The sequence below is a fragment of the Gopherus flavomarginatus genome, chromosome 3 (genome assembly GCF_025201925.1).
Source record: "Gopherus flavomarginatus isolate rGopFla2 chromosome 3, rGopFla2.mat.asm, whole genome shotgun sequence".
Classification (NCBI taxonomy): Eukaryota; Metazoa; Chordata; order Testudines; family Testudinidae; genus Gopherus; species Gopherus flavomarginatus.
The window spans coordinates 39,463,285-39,486,776 of record NC_066619.1 but is presented as its reverse complement, the minus strand read 5'-3'; the positions used below and the strand labels follow the sequence as shown (position 1 = coordinate 39,486,776).

General features: G+C 44.0%; 1 protein-coding gene and 1 long non-coding RNA gene across 9 annotated transcripts in view; one reads left to right on the top strand and one right to left on the bottom strand.

Moving 5' to 3' along the window:
- ERCC8 (ERCC excision repair 8, CSA ubiquitin ligase complex subunit) overlaps positions 1-9,613 on the top strand; it is a 57,110-nt gene extending 47,497 nt beyond the window's left edge. For 2 of the 6 annotated variants that reach the window (XM_050947051.1, XM_050947049.1), the window contains one exon: positions 9,385-9,613. In XM_050947051.1, coding sequence (XP_050803008.1) covers positions 9,385-9,441 — 57 coding nt within the window. In that variant the 3' untranslated portion in view covers positions 9,442-9,613. Of the gene's footprint in view, positions 1-1,663; positions 2,391-9,384 lie in introns of those variants that run through there. The other 4 variants (XM_050947052.1, XM_050947050.1, XM_050947046.1 and 1 more) reach the window with 4 other exon arrangements.
- LOC127048069 (uncharacterized) overlaps positions 1-23,492 on the bottom strand; it is a 30,691-nt gene that overhangs the window by 6,748 nt on the left and 451 nt on the right. The window contains exons 1-4 of one of the 3 annotated variants that reach the window (XR_007773547.1): positions 22,890-23,001; positions 20,290-20,401; positions 9,380-9,506; positions 5,576-7,240 (exon numbers count right to left, since the gene is read on the bottom strand). This is a non-coding gene — a long non-coding RNA (uncharacterized LOC127048069). Of the gene's footprint in view, positions 1-5,575; positions 7,241-9,379; positions 9,507-20,289; positions 20,402-22,889; positions 23,002-23,492 lie in introns of those variants that run through there. The other 2 variants (XR_007773549.1, XR_007773548.1) reach the window with 2 other exon arrangements.

Sequence of the window (23,492 nt, the reverse complement as noted above, 5' to 3'; positions counted from 1 at the left end):
TGTTAGTCTGGATCTGTAAAAGCAGCGAAGAATCCTGTGGCACCTTATAGACTAACAGACGTTTTGGAGCATGAGCTTTTGTGGGTGAATACCCACTTCGTCAGATGCATCCGTCGACATGCATCCAACGAAGTGGGTATTCACCCACGAAAGCTCATGCTCCAAAACATCTGTTAGTCTATAAGGTGCCACAGGATTCTTTGCTGCTTTTACAGTTCTGTACTAGACTTCTTGCTTCTCCTGTATTTAAAGTGCTTCTTGTTTTTATGTTTGGCTTTTTGACTGACTTCTTAGTCTTTCCAATTTCCATACCACATTTTACTTGCCATAGTTTTAAGGTCCTTTGGAAATACAGTAAAAAAAAAATTAAAAATATAAAGTTAGAGTAGTAAACGAACAGTAAGATTAAGGGCAGCAGTTTTTCACATCCAGTTACACTTGGATCTGGAAGTACATCAAGAAAATCCTAAGCAAACTTACTCAAGAGTCTGTTAGAGACAAAAGGAAGTTGGGGCAGGTATGTATTTACTATCCAAGTTCCCAGGACACTTTTGATACATCTACATATTTTTAATGAATCATTGAAGCCTATTAAACAAAGTCTGGAAATCTTTATTTTTTTTAAACAATCTTATTTCTTATGCATTATTGTAAAGTGAATTTAGATGTAGACCTCTGTCTTACAGGATCTATTTATGAAATGGGGTCCAGTTTCATCATCATCATTTTTTTAAACTGGAGATCTCTTAGCTGTTTCATGATTTATAGTTGGTACTGCATATTTGTAATGTTATTTTTAAAAAGTCTTTATTTTCTTTATTTTGTAACTATTCTGTGATAACTAGAGTAGTGTGTGTTTCTCGGTAGCAATACCTCTAATTTCAGCTTCCAAAGGGAAAACCTAAGCACCAATATCTTCCAAAGGCATATACATTGCTTCCCTCACTTATTGGTCTCTAAGGCTTGCTGTCATCATTAAGGCTTCATGTCTGTCACGTAAGTCACAGATTCCGTGACTTTCTGTGACCTCTGATTTCTGCAATGGTCGGTGCAGTTAGCTCTGGGGTTGCCCTAGCAGATGAGACAGCCCCTGGGCCAGTTGCACCAGCCACTGCTGGGGTAGTTCGATTTGTGGGAGGGGCTCAGGGCTGTGGTTCCCAGCCAATGGGAGCTGCAGAGTCGGAGTTGCAGGGACATGCCGGCCACTTCCGGGGAGCTGTGCGGAGCCCGTTAGGGAGCCTGCCAGTCCCAGCAGGGGTCCCCAGCCATGTGCCACCCGCCTCCCCCAGCACCAGCCAGGGCCGCGTGCCGTGGCCTGCCTCCCCCCAGCACTAGCCGGGGTCCCAGGTCACCCCCCACAGCACCCATGGTGCCCCGGACTGCCCCCCCAGAGCACCTCCAGCCCAAGTTTCAGGGGTATATAGTACAAGTCATGGACAGGTCACGGGCCGTTAATTTTTGTTTACTGTCCATGACCTGTCCGAGACTTTTACTAAAAATACACGACTAAAACATAGCCTTACTCCTCATCATTGAGACACGTGTGACCTTTTAACTGCCACTGAGTTTTGAAATCTGTTCTAGATTTTTAAGACCACCAACACAAAACTAAAGTTGGCTACTGTCCGTAATATATGGCAAGTAATTTCAGATATTTGTAAAGTTTCAGCAGCCCAGCATCGACTATGATTCTGATACACATTGGCTACTCTTCTCCTGTCTACAGTTTCCTGTGACAGTTAAAAGGTGCAGCACTGCCTGTGCAAGCCATACCCCATCTCCTGTTTGCTGCCAGATCTTCTGCCGCTGCTACAGCAGTCAGGTGGTGGTTTTCATCATTCCTCTCCTCTTCTTCTTGTTATATGTACCTGTTTTTTTGGACAGTTAAAGCATTTTTATTTGTTTTCAAGCTTCATTGCCTCTTTCTGGTCTGGGATGTGAGCAACGTGATGTTCACAGCCACTCGGAGCCTCCCCAGCAGTGCCTAGGGTTGCTAGACGTATTCCTGGAGGTTTCATCACATGACATTATCTTTAGTTAGAGATTAGTCTTTAATTCCTGTAGACTCCAAGGCAGTTGTGGTAAGTTGACAACCTAAATTCCCTCTAAGGTGAGCACCTGTTTGGCTGTGCAGGAGACCACCAAGGGAAAGCGCTTAACTCCTACAGCTCTGGGACCACAGTGTGGCAAGGAGCGACGCCTCTCCCTCCCGGCTGCAGGGGCGCACCCGTGGGGCGGGAGCAACGCTTCTCCCTCCTGGCCACAGAGCTGGTGCAACGGAGAGGCGCCTCTCCCCTGGCCCCGGAGGTGCTGCAGTGAGAGAGGATGGCGGGGTGTCCTCTCTCCCCGCCACAGCACCGGGGCAGCCTACACCCCAAGCTTCTCATCCCCAGAGCCCACACCACAGGCTGTAGCCCTCATCCTCCTGCACCCCAACCCTCGGCTCCACCTGAGCCCCCTCCCACATTCCAAACCCCGTGGCTCCACCCCCACCACACATCACCTCCATATTGGTGCATATAGCAAAATTAATTCTGCACACGGATGGGAAAAGTTAGAGGGAACGTTGTTGGCAACCTTAGTAGTGCCTCCCTGCCAAGCTCCTCTGCCCTCTTTCAGGTATGGCAGAGCAGCTGTACAAACACCAGGCAAAATCCAAAAGGTGCTCTATATATGCATTAAGTTTCTCAGGCTTGGCAGAAGGTAAAATGTGCCCAGCCAGCCAACTCTCTCTGCTTGGGCAGGGGTGCTCTGAGTCAGACAGGCATGCCCTCCCCCCCCCCCCCCCCCCCGTCCTCCCCAGGTAGCTGCAACTCCACTGCGAAACCCAACCAGGGGAGACAGAGCAGACCGGGGGAGGCTGTGAGGTTGAGGAGGACTCAATCCAGGGGGGTAAATACTGGAGCAGCAAAGGCTATGGGTCACCCCACAAGTCCTAAAATGGGTCCTAGAATCTCTTGGTGAGAGGAGGAGGGCTCCTACACAGCTCTGCTTCCTCACATCGTGAATCCAGATTCTCACCATACTCTCTGGATTTTGCGACTTGTCCCAGAAAGGCAAAAGCAAGAGTGTCCTGCACAAGGGAGCAAGTACTACTGTTGTGGGTGGCGTGAAAATCAGGGGCTAAACCACTTCTTCTTTGCCAAGGGTCGCCACCTTTCTAATTGCTGGTAATCGGCACCCCAAAGCCCTGCCCCTTTCTCCGCCTCTTTCCCCAAGGCCCCCTGCAATCACTTGCTCCTCTCCCTCCTCCATTGCTCTCTAGATCAGGGGTCAGCAACCTTTCAGAAGTGGTGTGCCAAGCTTTCATTTATTCACTCTAATTTAAGGTTTTGCATGCCAGTTATACATTTTAACATTTTTAGAAGGTCTCTTTCTGTAAGTCTTTAGTATATGACTAAACTATTGTTGTATGTAAGGTAAATACGGTTGTTTAAATGTTTAAGAAGCTTCATTTAAAATTAAATTAAAATGCAGAGCCCCTCAGACCAGTGGCCGGGATCCGGGCAGCATGAGAGCCACTGAAAATCAGCTCACATGCCCCCCCTTTCTCTTCCCCCTCCCCCCCCCCCCCAGCTGGGCTCCCTCTGCCCTGTGGCTGGGGCAGGAGCTGCTGCAGCCTGACAAGGAGCCTTCTTTCAAGTAGGAGGAAGCCCTGGTAAGCAGGGTCTAGTGTGGGTTAATGACCTGGCACCTCCCCCTGCCCTGCGGTAACTGGACATTTGGTGTCCGGTCAGTACCTCTGACTAGACCCTGCCAGGTCCCTTTTTTGACTGGACTTTCTGGTCTACTACAAGGCACCTGGCAACCCTAGTTGGCTCCTGGACAAGAAGCCAAAAACCAGACAGTAAAATCTGGGCAGGTGGCAACCCTACTTTTGCCTTCTCCTCCTGAAAGAGTGTTTGCTGGGGCTTTTTTCTTGCACAAAGTCTCTCCCCGTGCACTGTAGCATACTCATTATCCCTCTCCCACCTTGCAGCATGTCTAGGCAGGCAGAGAAGCATCTCCCTCCTGTGCAGCCCTGCCTCGGGCTGCAGCCTCATGTGAATTGGCTGCATGGTCTGTCTGGCTTTCAGCCCATGGATTCTCACTCTGCCAGGAAAGTGGCTGAGATCTGAGGCCGCAGCAGAATGGGAATTGTGCCCTCTGAGCATCAGCCATAACCTGTGCTGTGCCATGAAAAGGGGCTCAGACTCTGAAAGGTGGGGAAGGGTCTCTCAGTGCTCCTTCCCAGCTCCACAGGGTGGTTCCACATTAAAGTCTTGAGCACTTCAGGCAGTCTGTGACCAGAACAGAGGCACTTTTGTAGGATTACACAGGGGTACATGAGAAATCCCTTCCCATGTTCAAAGTGATAGTGATTTCCTGAGTATATCTAAGTATTGGGTTGCTCATATAGTACTTACTAACTAGGAGGAGCAGGCAGACAATCTTTCAAGCTTCTGGGACCTCTAACAACTATTTTCACAACTGAGAGATGTATAAAGTACCCCTCTATTGTACAGTCCCCAGATCAGGATGAATAGTGTACTACTTCCCCTGTAAGCAGATGGGGAAGAAAAGAAAAAGGCATTGCCTGCCAGGGCCATCCTTAGGCATACACAGCTGCCTAGGGCACCATGAAATTTGGGGCACCAGCCCTATCCCTCAGCCATCCCTAGAGGGGTGCGGGGCCCCGGACAACTCCTTCCGCCCTGCCTCTTACCTTTCCCCTCTGCTCTGCCTCTGGCCTGCCCTCATTCCACCTCTTCCCCCAGCGACCCCCCCCCACTCGCCAGCAGCAGCGGAAAGCGGGGCAACCCAACCCCAGCCTACTCTACTCCACCAGCTCCCAGCTTCAGCGCTCCACTTCCTGTCGCCCAATGAGTGCAGAGAAAGGATTGCCTCCTGCACTCACTGGTGGTGGTAAGTGGAGAGACGTGGCGCCAGCCCGCTCCGCTTCCCTTGCCCCAGCCTCAGCTATGTCCCTCGGGTTGGGGAAAGGCCCGCCCCCGGCTCTCACCGGTGGCTGGAAGCGGAGCGCCACGGGTGGGAGCTGGTGGGGTAGAGCAGACTGGGCTGGGGCTGGGCTGCTCTGCTTTGTGCCGCTGCTGGTGAGTGGGGGATCCCTTCCCCCGAGTGACAGGTCGGGGGCAGGGATGAGGGAAGCAGAGCAGGCTGCTCCTAGCCCCCTGCTAATCCCCACAGCCAGCTCCTGCCTTCTAGACCCTTGGAGGGGGAGGCCTGTGGCCCCACACAGCCCTCCTGCGTAGGGCACCCAAATGGCTAGGGACAGCCCTGTTGTCTGCATACGCGCACAAACCAGAAAAAACCCCTGCAGAACTTTTCCAAGACCAGATGTCTGTCAGTGGCGTGGAAGAAACTTTTTATTAGCAGATCTTTCTTTTTGAGCATTATGATGATGCATGTTTTCCCATTGATGCCTTCTTTCAAGGTATCACAAGCGAAATGAGCACACCTGATTAAACCAAGTCTTAAACTAAAATGCGTTTTTATATTTATATTAGGGCTGTCAATAAATTATAGTTAATGCATGCAACTAACGCAAAACAAATTAACTAGATTAAAAATATAGTCATGATTCATCGCAGTTTTAATCGTACTGTTAAACAATAATAGAATACTAATTTAAATTTATTATGTGTATTTTTGGATCTTTTTCTACATTTTCAAATATAGTAATTTCAATTACAACACAGATACAAAGTGTACAATGCTCACTTTATATTTTTTATTACAGATATTTGCACTAAAAACATAAAAGAAATAGTATTTTTTCAATTCACCTCATACAAATCCACGTAGTCCTATATGTTGAGCCAGTTGCTAAGACAAACAAGTTTGTTTACATTTATGGGAGATAATGCTGCCTGCCTCTTATTTACATCACCTGAAAATGAGAACAAGCGTTCGCATGGCACTGTTGTAGTGGCTGTTGCAAAATATTTACGTGCCATATATGCTAAACATTCATATGCCCCTTCATGCTTTGACTTGTAGGCTCTAAACTTTTACATTGTTTTGTTTTTGAGTGCATTCATATAAAACGTAAATTGCACTTTCATGATAGTGATTGCATTACAATACTTGTACAGTGGCATGGGGAAAAAATCTGCAGCAGAAGCTTCCAAGGAAACCTAGATCAGTATTCCTCCAAACCAACAAAATCCTCAGCATAACTAAATCCTTCTTTGAGATTCACCCTCTGCACCCAGAGTCCTAAGTGGCTGGTTGTACAACAAGGCACAGCTCACAAACCACAGCATGCAGTGCCACAACCTAGACTCTGGATTATCTCCAAGCACCAGTGTGACAGGTTCTCTGTCACGCGCCTCTTCCAGAGCCTGCTGGCTATCCCAATAAAGTGCAGAGAGGCTTTCAGGTATGCAGCACCTCTGGCTTTATTTACACATACACATTTCTCCCACCACCAGCGTTGAGCTATATACAAGGCTTACAGGGTTAGTTCCCTCTTTTCCTGCAGTCAGCCCCCAGCTAGGAGTCTGACCTTTCCCTGCCTCGCTTTTCTTCTGGCTCCCAGCCTTTATAACTGCTGGCTTGTCAGGCCCACAGGTGGAGCCAATCCCCAGGCCAGGCATCAGGTCTGTTTCAGCAGCCCCAATGTATTTCCCTTGATTGGAGCTGGCTGAACAGAGGTAATTAGGTGCTTTTGCACCAGCACCCTGCTACAACCAGACTTTGCAATAACACCAGGAAAAGCTCCCTGATTCGTTAGACAAACGTAATTCACCTAGCAGTGGAGATGCACTTCAGTGACAAAGATCTACCCATCTAGACAGGTTCCAGATGATCCAAGATCTCATATCCATGCTGAACAAATGCATGAGGCCAACCATAGCTCAGCGTCTCTATCCACTGGGCCTTCTGCTCTTGTACACATGGGTCTCCCCAAGGACTAGGTCACACATCTGGTGTCTCCAGGCCTTTCTTCTGAGAGTATGGGACCATTCCTTGGAGCGAATGCAGGGCCACTTTCCGGTTCCAAACCAGGTGCTGGAATCCCTTAAGATAATGGATAGTCTCAGAGAACATCCACAGGGATCTTCCTATATACCTTCCAGACCTGTAGGTTTTCACAACAGATGCCAGGCTGAAGAGAGGGGGAATGCTTCTAGGACCCAGAACAGCATAGTGCATCAGGAGGGCAGCCATGTCTTGGTTCAACTACACAGCCACAACTGCATACATAAACAACCAAAGGGGAACGAGGAGTGTAGCTCTATATGCAGAAGTGATGGAAACAATGAAATGGGTAAAGAAGATTCTCCCTTCCCTAAAGGTGATACATATATAAGGGAGAGCTGAACCTAAAGGAAGAGTGGCTCTGCAGATGCAAAGTCAACTATTCAATGTGATGCCTGCACCAGGAAGTCTTCACTCTGATCTTTGCAGACCTTTGGTCTCCCTTCAGTTGTCCTGTTTGTCAATTTCAAGAATACAAAATGGCCAAAGTTCTTCACCTAGCAACAGACCCCATGGGGACAGATACTGCATTGCATAGACAGCCACAAGGCCTGCTACACACATTCCCACCCTTTCATCTTCTAGGGGAGGTGATCCAAACTATAAGGCAAGAAGAAGGAAGGGAGACAGTGCTAATTCCATACCAACCAAGGAGACCCTACTACTCTAATCTAGGAGAATTAAAGCTGGAACCACTGCTGCAGCTTTTGACAAGACCAGACGTCTTCTTTCCAAGACCCATTTGTCCACCCAGACCCAGATAGTCTTCAACAGGCAGCTTAGCTATTGAAAGAGGGAAGCATTATCTGCTCTGCCAGTCTTCTAAAGTGATCAGGACTCTACTCATCCAGGAGAGTTTCCACCCTATAACCTGCTCCTACATATGGACAAATTCAGTTCATGATGCAGGAGCACCGCGGAGATCCAAGGGATTCTGGCCACTCTGGACTTCCTTTGGGAATGTGTGGATAAAGGTCTTTTGCCCAGCACTGTAGCCTACCAGCTGCCAGCCGTAAGCAGTGTACTATTTGCAGGATCCTTGGGCTCCTTGGCAAAACCCTCAGGTATGCAGATTTATCAGAGAAAAACCAGTGGTCAGACTGATCTTCCCTAAGTGGGAACTACCACTGGCGTTGAAAGCACTAACCACTCAACCACCCTTTGAGCCTCTGTTCATTCTGCCCATGGCCACAGCCTGACCAAGAAGCAGTGGCACACCCTAGGTGTCAGAAGAGCACTGAATATTTATATCAAGCATACAGAATCCTTGAGGAGATCAGGCCATCTTCATTTCCTTTCATCCCGAGGTGCCAAGGCTTAGTATCTAAGCTATCCCATACCAGGTGGCTCAGACTATGCATTGCTGAGGCATACAAGTCATTCAGCATGCTGGTTCTGGAAAATCAAAGTGCATTCTACAAGATCCATGGCAACCTCATGGGCCAAAAGAGAGGCACTTCCATGGCAGAGATCTGTGGAGCAGCCATGTGATCATTGGCTAATGCCTCTATCAGACACTATAGGATGTAGTTTCTGTATCCATAGAGGCCTCTTTGGCAAGAAGGTGCTGCGGGTAGTGGTCCAGACATAACTTGGCCATTTGAACAATTCAAAAAGTGGGGTATATCCTGTTTTCTTATATTCACTTCTCTGTCCCTCCCTGTTCCAATTCACTGTGTGCTACTTCTCATACATATCCAAATTGTGGGAGATGCTGGGCTGCAGAATGGAAAATTTCTTAGCCAGTAATTTTCTGTGTGCTAACAGGATCATCCACAATTCTCTCCTGCTGGATGGCTTCACAACCAAGAGTCAGCATTTTATTTGGATAGTCACCATGTAGGCAGTGGCCTACTGTACATAATTCATTAGTTGGCACTGATGTTTTTTGTTAATTTTTCTAGGAGGTTTTTCACAGCTGTGGAATGAATCATCTGGCAGCAAGCAGCAGAAGGTGTGTGGCTAGCACAGGCTCTGCTGCAGCTTTGAGCTGCCTCTGCAAATTGCAGGCAGGAAGGGAATAGCCCATATGTAACAGAATTGTGGGAGATGCTGTTAGCAGAAAGGAAATTACTGGGTAAGAAATTGTACATTTCAATCCATGTGCCAGAAACCATGTGACTACATCAGTCATATGCAGGATACTACTTTCTTTCATAATTTACTCTTCTAATATATTAATTTATAGGATGGACAGCCATCTGCTTCAAAAATGCAGTAAAAGTAAGAGAAAATGAATAGTATATATTAAATAGTAATATAAGAAATGACTTGAGTAGTGACCTTAATTTAGTTCTTCATAATTAAATGTTTATTAATTAAATCATAATTAAATTTCAATTATTTCACTGTTTTTAAAAAGCAAACTATTGAAAAAAAATCTTTTATCTCCTACCTCAGCAACACTTACATCCAGCATTTGAAGATGGATGGAGCAGCAGTGATGATGAAGGATGAATCTCAATTAGCTGTTGATATAAAACTGACATTCATGCACCATGTTTGTGAAGAAAGGACTTTATCTGCAGAATTGAACAAGTATTTGTCATCAGCTTCTTTTTGTAGAGTTGCTTAGAGCTCAGGTGTTCAGAAATGAGATTTTCTTATCAAGTTACTTTCTTGTACTGTCTTAACGTTTCCTCTGTGTTGTTACTATATTTTGAACTAGTATTCTTTTATTTCACCTGGCCTTCTCACTCTCTTCCCACCCACCCCCAAACTTTAGGCAAAGCAATTTGGTATATTGTACCTAGTTGTTGAGCTGACTATTAAGAAAAGCAAAATTTCTGATCATCAGATGCTAGTACAACCCATCTCTCTCCTTGTGTCACTAAAATAGTGAGGCCTGACGATTCCTTCTATTTTCAGGGGCTCTAAATTGGGCAGATTGGGACAAGATGAGTGTGGAGAGGAGCTAGGGTGTGTAAATCCCAGTTCCTTTGTATTATCCCCATTTTACAGATGCCTCTCCATGGGTGCATTATGGAATCCAGCTTCCTCAGTTAGAAGGAAGCAAGGCTGGTGTTCTCTATCTAGGTATTTATATAGCCCCCATCAATTTAATATCTGACTCCATCCCAGGTATTTAAAAGTAGAAGCAAAGTACATGGAATAGGATCTTACTGGTCCTTTTAACATGATCATAAGATCAGTGGGCATCCTCTGCTGCATGAAACCCCCACAAGTGGAGGGGAAAATTCATGGATAGCAGCAGGCAAACACTGAATGGGGACTTGGCTTCTGTGACAGCCAAAGAGTCAGGATGAGGAGGAGAAAGGAAAAGCTAGTGCTGAGTCACTGGGCCTCTGCCAGTGTGCTGTGACTTACGAGGTTGAACCTCCTGCATGTTCTGGGTGTGCAAGACCGGCTCTCCCTTTCTTATCAAGATTATTTAGAGGAATCTCAGCAAGCTGAGAGTCTCCTGTCTGTGCTGGGTGTGTTTTTTCCCTCTTCAGTTATAATGTAGCCTTCTAGATTTAACAAGCCTCAAGTCAGAAGAAAAATTTGAATAAAATGGAAATGTAAAAAACTGCTTCAAAATGTCTTCATTTCAACTGAATGTGTGGGTAGGGTCTTTGCTTTGTACTGTCTTGCGGGAGGTTTGTTGGGTCAGTTCTTAGCCCAGTGCTGGGCTGAGTGTGCTACAGGAGCAGCACTCGCTATTCACTGAGGACTGAGTTAAGGAGCTGAACTAAAAGGCTTCCCATCAAGTGGAGGAAGGATAGCTGGGATGCAGTACTTCCAAGGAAAAAGTTCATACCAAATGGAGGAGCAGGATTCAAACAACAAGGGAAAAAGTGTAACGCAACTGGATGAAAATTATTTAGCCTGTGTATTGTATGTCACTAACAGAATTAGTGCACATTTCAGAATTACATTTGTAAAAAATTGCATACTATTCCATATACCAGTCCAGTGAAAGGGGCATGGAGAGACTCAAGGAAATCCTAGTAATTCAGAAGTGTTAATATAAAAATACTAAGTTTACAATTGCCAGAAATGGTGACATCCAAAATTTGGCCTCCCTTAAAGTTGTTATGAAGCTGTATTAGTTGGGGGCAGGGAGATTCCCAAAAGCTTCACTTAATCTTAGTTCAAGGGACCAGCCAGACCCAGTAAGTGTAGGGGAATATAACAAATTGAAATTGGCTTCTTAAAGATGAAACTTTCATTTAATTACCACTTGTTAGTTCTTTTCCTCCCGAAGCCTAGGGTACCTTGGTAACTTAATGAAAATAAGCTTTATTACAAGACAAAAGCAGAATGAATAAACTATTTGTATCTTTGGGCAACGTTTTTGTAACGTTATGTGTATATACAGATGCTACATATTGTATATCATATTTGTACTTCACATTTTCAAAATTTAGTAAAAAGGTGTTTTTTTGGTCTTGAGAGGAATGTTCATTAAATCCTGTGTTTTTTAAACCACTCTCCTTAGTGATCATCTGATTTGTGCATTACTTCAGAGCCCACCATCAAAAGTAGAAATAAATAACATACTAATCAGTTCTTCCTGAGCTGTGTAGTGATCATGGAAAATGTTGGTACTTAAAGAAGCAGACTCAGGGTACTTTTTGTGTTCCATACCCAGTGGGAGGTAGAGAGATCCAAATTTGTCCAATGGAAGAAGACAAATACGGTAAAGAGAGTTTTCATTTTCCAGCCAGGGTTCCAAACTGACAGTCATTAACTATGTCTCCTGTGTGTGGCACTGCCTTTCTCTTCAAAATGAAATGCTACGTGCTTCCCATTCCCCCACTTTCTGAGCACTCAGGGAATCTCTGCCTGGCTTCATTCTGTGTAGTATTGCAGTGTACTGATCCTTTCCCAGCCTGAGAACCTCTTGGCTGTTGATGCACCCTCCTGGCTTTAGTTCCAAGCTGAAGGGAGAGGAGTTTGAGGGAAGGTGGGGCCAGTTTGTATTCACTGACACCAGGCAAAAGTCCTGGCCACCTCCCAGCAGCCGAAAATCTTAAATCATACTGGCAGCGCCCCATAGCATATGGCTAGTTCCCAAGTTATTAAACACTTGGGCACTATACAGCATCTTAATTGTCATTACATAAATTCTGGACAAATTCTATTGCGGGTAATTGTTTAGATTTCCCCTAAAGATTCAGTTTTGACATTTACTTCCTTCCCTAAAATATTACAGGAGATTTTATTGTTTTTTTTAAATTGCTACTCCATTCTTCAATAGTTACAGTAGTTCATTGATACATTACGTGGTTAGGATTCTTCTGGGTGAAATATGCCATATAAATGTAACAGGACTGTTGCAGTAATTTCTTTCCCTTAATTTTATGACAGAAGACACCAAATACTAAACAAAGATAGAACTGAATGCGGTGTAGCAGGATTTGAAACAGTGCCAGGTATAGGCTACACTGAATTGTAGAAGCTGTAGAACAGTCCCAGTTCTTTCTTCTGTGTGCTATTCAAGCCTAAGACCTTAAATGAGTTCTGGTCTGATTCTTTTTACCATATCCATCTCCATGGTATCTGAGCATCTTTATGAAATACTGCCTGATAATCTGAAAGAAATTTGGAAGCTCAGAACAACTTAGAAGAGGGAAATTCTACTGCTTCTGAAAGCAAGTAGTTCCATAGAGAAGGAAGTAGTTTACTGAGGGCACTTCTGCTACAGCAGTGGATACAGGGATAATGCTTAGAGCAGGAGGGAAGAGGTTAATTCTCTGCAAGTAAGGTCAGACCAGGAATCTACTCTGGCCAGAGAAGTTGCTTTGCCTTCCAGTAAAATAGGAAGTTTTCCACCAGGACTTGGCAGGACAAGTACTGTAACATGAAAAGGAAATGATTTGCTCAGAATCCTCTCTCTTTCGCTCTTCCATTTTCCTTCCATTCTAAAGAGGGAATTGAGTCAGGCCTACTGAAGAGCCAGGCAACCCTTGGAAACAGCCTGCTTCATCTCTGCGTGAAGCCTGAACTCTGTCCAATGAGACTCTTAGGTATGATGTATGATTTTGTGTTTCTGTTTGGTTATGAGGATTGAAAGGAGTCTGCTAGTGGTTTAGTAGTGGACCCTTCCGAATGACTCAGGACAGAGGAAAACAGGGTTCTTTTTCCTTATAGCCAGGGCTGAGGTTCAAGGGGCCAGCCAGCATTGTCATTTGAAGCCATCAATATTGTCAACTCCAAGCGTTCAAAAATAATGTGTTAAACCCCTCAAAATCCATGAAACTGTAATAAATGCAAGAGTCATCTTGTTCTGAGCTGTTGGGGTTCATGTTTTCAAGCTTTTCTATGCAGTCATGAGGACTAAGCTATCTTCATTTAATTGAAAGTTAAGATTTTCATCCCACTCATCTCCAGCAATCTTCAGTAATCACTTTACTCCAGCAACTGGGGCTTTGAGAAGCAACAAATATCGCAAGACTGATCAGGAAATTGTTAGATCTGGCAACGCTGGGCCAGAGACCCTTAGAGTGATAGTTATAATTTTCCTTTGTGGCATTTTTCCTTTTTTTTTTTTTCTTAATCCAGTGCTACAGTCCTTCTGCCTTGCACATGTATGCTAGAACTATCATACCATTTGAGAAAGGGCCTCAGTTTTACCTGTGTCTCATTTTTGTAATGTAAGAACCCTAAAGGCTCCCAGTGTAAATCGCTACGGATCAGTATAGTGTAAGTTCTTCAGTGCAGTCTTAGTATGTGTCTCCAATACTTGATGTGCTGGGACCCTGATCAAGGCCTCCTGACATTACTGTAATACAAATAATACAAGTTACACCTTTTGTGGCATGCTAGCTGAACTACTCAATGTGCATTTAGCTTTCTCCAGCTAGAAGATATTCTTGAAGACAGTATATTGTTTCAAAGGGTAGCAGATTCCTTCCTGTATTTCTGCTATTCCGTATTTCCCACTCTCTATCAAAACATAACGTAAGTAACTCTTAAAATACAAATTTAAGATTAATTTTACGTAATGTACTTCATTGCTCTGAGTAAATATTTAATGGTAAGTTATGGAAAGGGCTTGTGTGGCTTGTTTTGTTTTATGTGCTTATATGTAAGAACTGAGGGGTTTTTGTATAGAAAAACAGGAGAGAATTGGGATTCTCAGTTTTTAATTATTATTAGAAAGTCTAGTCTTACCTGCCTGTGAAAAACTGTGGTGGCTAGAACACTAGTGCAAATACAACATCACAAGAGTAAAGAAACAAAACTGAGCAATTTTTAGGGAACCTGTTTTTCTTAACTGCTATTTAACTCCAGTGACAAATGAACATTGTGGAAGAGGTTATTTAAAATTTAACATTGTCATCCTGTAAGCCAAAATAAAACCCAAACTCGAGTTGAATTCCATGTCCCTTTCCTGTGGGCTGGTGTTATTAATAAACAGAAGATCCCCAGTGTTGTGTATTAAGGTTTTTGTAAGAGCCCTGTCCTGCTTTCTGCAAGCTGGGAAGGGAAGACGACAACCTTCCTAGCTATCCCCTAGAGGTCTCCTCAAAGTTTCTCATGATTGACTTCCTTTAGGGTCTTTCCTCAACCCTCATCTTGTTAAGATTGTATCAAGGAATAACCCTGGCTCTGTCTCCAGCACATCATGTTTGGTTAGCTGACCCTCCCATTAAAGGCCATATCAGGCATCCTAAGCCGTGGTGATGTACCCCAGAGCATCTGTTACATGCCTTCAATTGAAGTCTGATTGCTCTCACATTGCAGGCATTCTTGGGAGTTTCAGAGCTTGCACCAAAACCAAGAAAGATGAGTCTTTAGAAATATCAAATGTAAAGTAAAAATAGACTATTTTTAAAAAATAAAACTTTTTGGACCTTACATAATAAAGAAGCCAAAAATGCTAGGCCTTATTTTTAAAATATTTCTTGCTTGCTCTTCTTTTTGAAAAGAAACTTAAAGGGGAGGAAAAGAAACTGATTTGAAATTTAAAAAAAAAAAAATACCAGCTATCAGTGCTGAGGAAGATCCTCTAGCTCTGTGCCGTTGGCAGTTTATAGCTCCTGCCATTTCCCTGGATCTGTGAGGGAGGAGCACAGTGTTTTTTCTGCTCCTTTAACACTACGGAGAGTTTAGTAACTTTTCCCACAGAAAGAGAAACTTGCTGTAGGAAAGATTGGAGTCACTAATTTAAAAATTGGTCTGCTCTGTTGCAAACTACATTAACGTGCAAGCAAGAACAGGTCATTCAGCTGGCAGGAACACAAAAATTGCACATTTCTATTTTTTGACAGACAACATTGCGATACAAAAATTACACCTTTCTACTTTTCCTCCAGGCTTTGTGTTCACTAGGCAGATGGCCATGCAAACTAATGAGTGCTTTCAGTTCCCATTGACTTCAAAAGGTACTCAACACTTAGCAGGATTGAATGTACCTGTAGTAATGCAGGGCTTGAGCTTCACTGGCATTGTGAGGAAATTGTAAGCAAACGTGAACACATCCTTTTAGCAAAATTAGTGAAAATTCTAGACAAAATAAGGCGAGGAGAGAAGTGAGTTTGTGTGCTGGGTTTTTTCATTTAGTGGAGACTAACAATGGTATGACCGCCCTCACAGCCACAAAACTTCAGTTGTATACACCGTTTTAAAGCTGATTATTAATCCTCTGTTTGTATTTCATCAGGGCCTCTGAAGACACAGTTTTTGACCACCACAAACTTGATTTAGATTGCCAAACACATAATCCTTGGTCTGTAAGAATTTGTAATCTGTCAGATGCCATTTTAAGAAGGAAAAAAAAGGGGGGCTGTTAAATGTAGAAAACTAACCCTCTAGCTAAGATAAAATGTCATTAATTCTCTGTGAGCCTGATCCAAAGCCCACTGAAGTCCATGACTAATGGACTTTGACTCAGGCCCTATTACAGTGGACCCTCAGAGTTACGAACACCTCAGGAATGGAGGTTCCTTATAACTCTTGACACGTTCATAATTCTGAATAAAACATTGTGGTTCTTCTTTCAAAGGTTTGCAGCTGAATATTTACTTAATACAGCTTTGAAACGTTTACTGTGCGGAAGAAAAATGGTGCTTTCCCTTTTTTTTTAGTAGTTTAACACAGTACTGTACTGTAGTCACCTTTTTTGTTGTTGCTGCTGCTGCTGCCTGATTGTGTACTTCTGGTTCCAAATGAGGGGTGTGGTTGACTGGTCAGTTTGTAACTCTGAGGTTCTACTGTAGTGTAAATCTGAATAGTCATGTTGCATGTGCTGCCATAGAAAATTAATCTACAATATGTACTGCCTGTAGCAGTAAGTTCTGACCATCTGTCCACTTACTCTTCTCTATGGATGCTCTAGCAAGGATGTAGAGTGAATTCAGCTACTGGAAGAGTGCAAGTTGATTTTCCTTGAAGTTACATCAGATGGTGTCTGGCAGGAACATTGCAAAGAGGGTCTCCAAAGCAGTGGGGAGGGAATGTCTTGTGTTCCCCAACAAGTAATTAGGATTGCTAATCCCACACCAGTCTGCTACAGTGCCTGTAAAATATCAATTTATTAATGCCTGCTAGCATTAGGAGATTCTATTCCCCTTTTGTATACATTTGCACTTTAAACAAAATTATAATCATGTCTATTTGATTATGCCTCTCTCCCCAATCTTTTGCATGTCACTTGCCAGTTTAAATAGTAAAGGGTCTAGTAGAGAGAATGTGTGTGTTTGTACAGCCCCTGGCACAACAGAGTCCTGATACTGATTAAGACCTCTGGGTGTTACTGTAATAAATAAAAACAATGGTTTTATGACAGTCTGCATTAACTTATGCAACAAGTCATGGGGGGAGGAGGGGAGGCCTTTTTCCTTAGAAAGTAATCATCCTGTCCAGCTGCAGACTCCCAAGCCTAATAGATTGGCTTTGTTGGAGAGGAAATGAGTACAATGCAGTGCTCTCTTCACCTTTGATCTTTAGCTCACACTGTAAGAAATACTGACAAAGCACTTCTGCTAAACAATACCCTGGGCAACTTCCAGCAAACACTAAGAAAATCAGCCAAAATATCACTGTATATTAGTGTTAGTATACAAAAATTTAGGACTTAGTTAAGATTTTGTGTGTGTTATCAGTGGAGTCTCCCTAACAGACAAATGTTTTACTTCTAGAGACTAAATCGTCCATCAGAAAACCCCAGTGTAACCTAAAAAATCTGTTTGCAGGTATGGAAATGAATAATTAAGGGAGGTAACCACTTTACTCAGCCACTATTACCTAATGCACATTATGCCTGTCACCCAACCGTAGCTGTGCCCCTTTGTGTTCTGAAATAATATATTGCATATCTACAGAAGTATGCTATTTAATTAGAACTCATTTCACAATTCTACAATTTACTCCCAGCCTATATTAGCCTGTGTCCATATGTTTTCTGCTAGTGTGGTGTAAATAAGATGTCTTGATGAATAAAAGGGAAAACCATTACCTTTGTGGTGATGAAATGTGATGGAATTGGTATGATGACAAAAGGTAGTTCGTACTGGTGCGTGTTTTATTTTTAACTAGTACACTATGTTACAGCATATTGAAACCAACTTTTGGAAAAGGAAATAGGGTTTACAATCAACTAATTTATCCTTGCTAGCTTTGCATGCATATATGCAAGTTGTCGGAACTGTCTCCTACTGTGTATTTGTATAGTGCCTACCACACTAATGGTGATCCTGACTGGGGTCTCCGGGTGCTAATGCAACATATGTTAAACTGCATGTGAAACAAACAAAACCCAGGACTACTTTAAAAGAAAAAATAGAATTAAAAATCACAACATGTCAGCACTAAGAGGAAGAATTAGAGAAGATTTCATGGACAATGTCACTGCTGGTGTTTCCTACTATCTGAGTGTCTGACCTTGCAACCTTAACCTTCTTCTAAGACCGGGTTTTCTATATAACTTTGCCTTAATCACCTAGATTGATTGATCCTGCAGTCAAATCCAGCCAAACCCTTGTGGAGCTCCATTGAGTTCAGTGGGTCAAGATGACTTTGAAAACTGGAGTAAGAGCAATGGGAGCTCGAATGATATTTAATAGTGCACAGTGCAAGGTCATGCACTTAAGGACTAAGGCTTGAAATCAGATGAAATTCTAACCATCAGAACAGTGAAGGTCTGGAGCAGCTTTCCAAGGGGAGCAGTGGGGGCAAAAACTCTAACTGGCTTCAAGACTGATCTTGTTAAGATTAGAGAGGGGATAGTATGATGAGACGGGACAGTATGATGAGACTGGCTACATGCCATTGCAGGCAATCTGCAACTGCTATTAGCAAATCTGTCCAACAGCCGGCACCGGGACACTAGGCTCTGAGTTAGTACAGGGAATTCTTTTCCAACTATCTGGCTCGTGGGTCTTGTCCACATGCTGAGGCTCTAACTGATCGCCATATTCAGGGTCGGAAAGGAATCCCCCCCGCCCCCGATCAGATTGGCAGAGACCCTAGGGAAGTTTTGACTTCTTCTGTAGCATGGTGCACGAGTCACTTTCAGCTTTAAATTAGTGCAAATGGCAGATTCTCTGTAACTTGAAATATTTAAACCATGATTTGAGGACTTCAGTAACTCAGCTGGAGGTTATGGATCTATCACAGGAGTGGATGGGCAAGGTTCTGTGGCCTACAATGTGCAGGTGGTCAGACTAGATTATCATGATGGTCCCTTCTGGCCTTAGTCTATGTAGGTGCAAGAGCCAGCCTGCTCCAATCTGATTACAGAATGAGGGCTACTGTATGTTTCTGGACTACACTAATTTGCAGATGATGGCTGGACCTGCACAAAATTTGAGCATGTTCAATAAAGCTAGGGTAAGATATTAAAATCATCTTAAGCAAATCAGTCAGGGTTCCACCACGCATGAGGTGCTTACCTTAAGGAGGAGAATAACTGAAAAACTTGCAGCCAGGGTTTGCTGGACTCTTCGCTTTGTATTTCATTCACGGTGGTTTTACCATATTAAATGTGGTTATGTAGGGTACAAGTTGAACAGCTACTATGAGTTAAGATTTATATTGCTGTCTAAACAAAAATGCAAATATACCTATCTCACAGAACTGGAAGGGACCCTGAAAGGTCATTGAGTCCAGCCCTCTGCCTTCACTAGCAGGACCAAGTACTGATTTTGCCCCAGATCTCTAAGTGGCCACCTTAAGGATTGACAAAACTGCCCCACAGGGACCCCCATGAGAGTTTTTGGGGCCCCAGGAGTGGGGTCCTTCACTCGCTTTGGGAGCTCCGGAAAACTCTCATGGGGCCAAAGCCAGCGAATTACCGCCCAAGATCCGGCACTTCAGTGGCAGGTCCCCCTTCGGTGGTAATTTGGCGGCGAGGGGCCCCTGCTGCGGGTCCTCAGGACACTTCAGTGGCGGATCCCAGAGTGGAAGAAGCTTCCGGCTGCCGAATTACTGCCAAAGCAGGGGCCCCCCTGCCGCCAAAGACCCCAGACCCCCTGAATCTTCTGGGCGGCCCTGAGGATTGAGCTCACCACCCTGGATTTAGCAGGCCAATGCTCAAACCACTGAGCTATCCCTCCTCCCAAAATTTAATAACTGTGTTATATTATAGATTGATACCTCATGAGGATTACATTGTATCTCCTATATACCTATAATCTCTCCATCTTTTGTAATGAAGGGATTATTTATTCATCTCTATGATTTATTATTCCTGTTAATTACAGAAATACTGTGGGCTGCAAATAGGGTATGCACTCTACTGAAAACAACATGCTAGGGCTAACAATGAGCAACCCTAGCACAATGGTACATAATAACCTGCATTTTCTCTGTTTTGTCCAGTCCAGGTCTAACTCCACGTAAATTCCCAACTATTGCCCCATCTTCCTTAACCTCAGTCATTATCCTTGGTGTGACACCTAAAACACAATTGGCCTGGGGTAAGCGACTGGTCCTTTGGGAGTAGGAGTAACTTGAAGACTGCTGTGATTCGTGTAAGGAGTCCATCCATCACAGAGTTAACGCTCACCTGGGTAGCAAGACAGACCAGAGGACCCAAGGGGACTGTCTGTGATTCCATGTTAAAGTGCCTGAAGAGTTTGCAGTTGGTTGGTGAAATGTAAGTTTAGAACTCTCAACCAGTGTTGGATATATGGCCTGGTTTTAGTAGTTTGTTTAAAAAAAAAAAAATCTGCCCTGAGGCTGGTACTCATGCTCTCGAGTCAACACTGGGAGCATCACCCAAGGCTTCTCATGACCCCTTTCTGGCCAAGTCTCAAGGTATATACTGCATTCCTTAACCATTCCACTTCTTTTGATTCTGTTGATCACACTTCTTTATATCTTCTGCTTCAATGGGTTTTGCAACACCATCCTTACCTGAGTCTCTTCCTACCTCTCTGATCATTCTTTCCATGTCTCTTCAGTGTGTCCTCCTCCTTTTCTCCCTCTATACCCTTTATCTGGGTAACCTCATCAGCTCACCATTCACCTACCATTTTATTAGAGAGAGCAGAAAATGGAAAATAATTTTGTGAAAAATATTGATATTTAAGAGTTGTTTTCATTTTTCAGGGTTTAACATAAACACATTTTTGACATTTGCAAAATTATCTACAACTTTAAAAAAAAATTATCAATTTTCTGAAAATCAAGAGTTCCTGACATTTTATCAGTAAACGAAAAATGTTGATACTGAATGTTTTTTGAAGTCATGAACATTTTAAACAAAATAATTCTAATTAAAAATGTTGCAAAAAGTTTTGTGGAATGTTTCAGAAATGCTGACAACATCCATGAAAAATTTGATTTTCAAAAAAAAGACCATTTTTCTGTTTTAAAAAAAAACTTAATTCAGTAAAGATGTCTACCAGCTCTACTCTTTATGCAGATAATTTGCAAATCTGCTCCTCCATGCCTGACTTGTCTCTCTATCCAAACTCACATTTTTGCTTATCTGACATTTCCTGAATTCACCCTGTCAGCTTATACTGAAGATGGACCAGACTGCACTTTTTACTTTCCTGCCAAAACTTTTTCGTCTTCTGTCACTGAAGATGACAGCAGCAACCTCTGTGTCACTCAGACCCATGCATGCATCTGTTACCCAACAGGTCCAAATCTTGACAGAGTCCAGATCTTGCCACCCCTTCCTCCATAACTTTTCTAAAGTCTGACCTTTTCTTTGTGATGAGAGTCTAAAAATGTTTTGGTTACCTTCTCTTCCATCTTCATTACTTTGCCTATATTGCCATCTCCTCGTGTCTATGTAAAATAAAGCCACTAAAATAATCCTAGCATAGTGTGTATGTCATCACTCTCTCTGAATCTCTCCAGTTGATATCACCATATCAGTTTTAAGTTTCTTGCCCTTGCCTTTAACACATTGCATAACTCAGACCCACACTATTTAAAAAGCCACCAGTGCCTTGTTTGTCTGCTTCTCCTATAATCACCTCTGTTATATTAATCACATTTTTTCCTGAGGTGATCTGCCAAGAAGGTTTCCTCTGATTCACACCTGTTTTTCAAGACCTACTTCTGATATGATGCCTACAAGTGAATCAGATATTTATGTATGCTTGATAAGTACTTTACCATGCTATGCATAGCTTTTTCTGAGTAATTATGTAATCTCATTGTTTTAATCACCCTTCTTCCTCCCCTTACCAGTCCTCAGTGTTTTGTTATCCCTTTACTGCATTAGGGCCCTTGCTCTAAAACAGCTAGCACATCGTAGAGCAAGTGTCTCAAACGACCACGAGGGCCACATCACTGTCACACCCCCTCACTCCACCCTGGCCCCACTCCACCCCTTCCATTAGGCCCCTTCCCTGCCCCAATCCAACCCTTTCCCTGAAGTCCCCACCCCAGTGGGTGCAGGTGGTGTGTAGGTTGTGACAGGGGGCTCAAGCAGGGCATTGGTGGGTGGAGTGCAAGACGGTGAGGGGTGCAGCAGGGAGCTGGTGTGTGGGATGTGGCAGGGGCCTCAGGACAGGGGGTTGGCATGTGGGATGTGGCAGGGGCCTCAGGGTGTTGTACCAATTATATTAGACCAGTAAAAACCAGCAGGATCTTATTAAAGGGGACAAGGCAAAGATGCCACATTTATTATGATAACAATTTATGACTAATAACTAATATCTTAATTCTTATACACACACATTATACCTAATACCTATACACACACACATACATACATTCACACACACACACCCACATTCATCAGGTGTTCTGCAGCTGCTGCATAGTTACCAGTCCTGAAGATAGCTTAAGTTCATGGCTTGATTTTGCAGCTTGGGTTCGTAGCTTGTGGCAGCTAACTGGCCAGGAAAGCTGGGCACAAGGCTGAGCTGGATCTCTGTTGGGCAGGCACCGATGTTCTTCCATGTTGGCAGCAGAATGTTACCCAGAGTTTCTCATCTCACCCTTCTTTTTTTATAGGCTTTTAGTTTGGATTCAAAGTCTATAGGTCTTGCTGTGTCACACTGCTTCTGGGTTTAGATTGATTACCCATCAATTGCAGGCGTGACTTTCAGCCTTGGACCTGGCTTTGATCTTCCTTCTGTTGTTCTGTTGTCCTTTTCTTTTTAGGGTGGATGCTTCTTACTTTGTTTAGGGCTGTTGTCTAGGTCTTCAGCCGTTGGTATTTGAACTTTATCTCATCAGGACAGGCTGGGGCTGGAGGTTGATTCCATCATTCATACATACCTCATTCACACATCTAAACTAAACTAATAAGATTACAGCAGGGTTTGCAAAAATGAAGGTTGGAGGAAGCTTTTACAAAATGAAGTGAGTGTTTTAAAATGGGGTTTGAATTACAATATGGAACAGAAGTTACAGTATAGGCAAGTGTAGTGAATGGTGAACAGAAGTTACATTAATAAAGTGAACAATTAAAAACAATTTCATTTATCAGTTCTACAAGGGCAGGAAGCTGGAGTGCAGGGTGCGGGCTCCAGCCCAGTCCCGCTTACCTAGAGGGGCTCCGGGGTGGCAGCGGCGCACACCAGGGCCAGGGCAGGCTCCCTACCTGCCGGCCCCAGCCCCAGCCCCGCGCTGCTCCGTTCCAGGAACCAGCTGGGACCGTGTCCCTACAGCCCGAGGGGGAGGGGCTCATGGATCTGTGCCTGCGCAGCTCTTGCTGCTCCTCTAGGTACGTCCCACGAAGCTCCCATTGGCCGCAGTTCCCCCTTCCCAGCCAATGGGAGCTGCGGGGGGGGGGGGGCGGTGCCTGGAACGAGGCAATGCAGGAGCCCTCTGCCTCCTTCCCTCCCCCGCCCCACCTGAAGGGGCTGCTGCCAGCTGCTTCAGACAGTGGCGCGGGGCTCAAAACGCCACAGGGGGCAATCGCCCAGGTAGGCGGGACGCAGCGCGGTGCAGGGAGCTTGGCGGACCATATGCAAGAGCCCCGTGGGCCGTGTGTTTGAGACCCCTGCCTTAGAGCACCATATAAAATCAGACTAATAATCATACCAAGTATACCATGAAAAAGTAAACATATTGGACACACAAATATTTGCTTAAGAAATTGACAGCAAATCAAATGTTTACCTTGAGCAACATTAAAGCATTATACT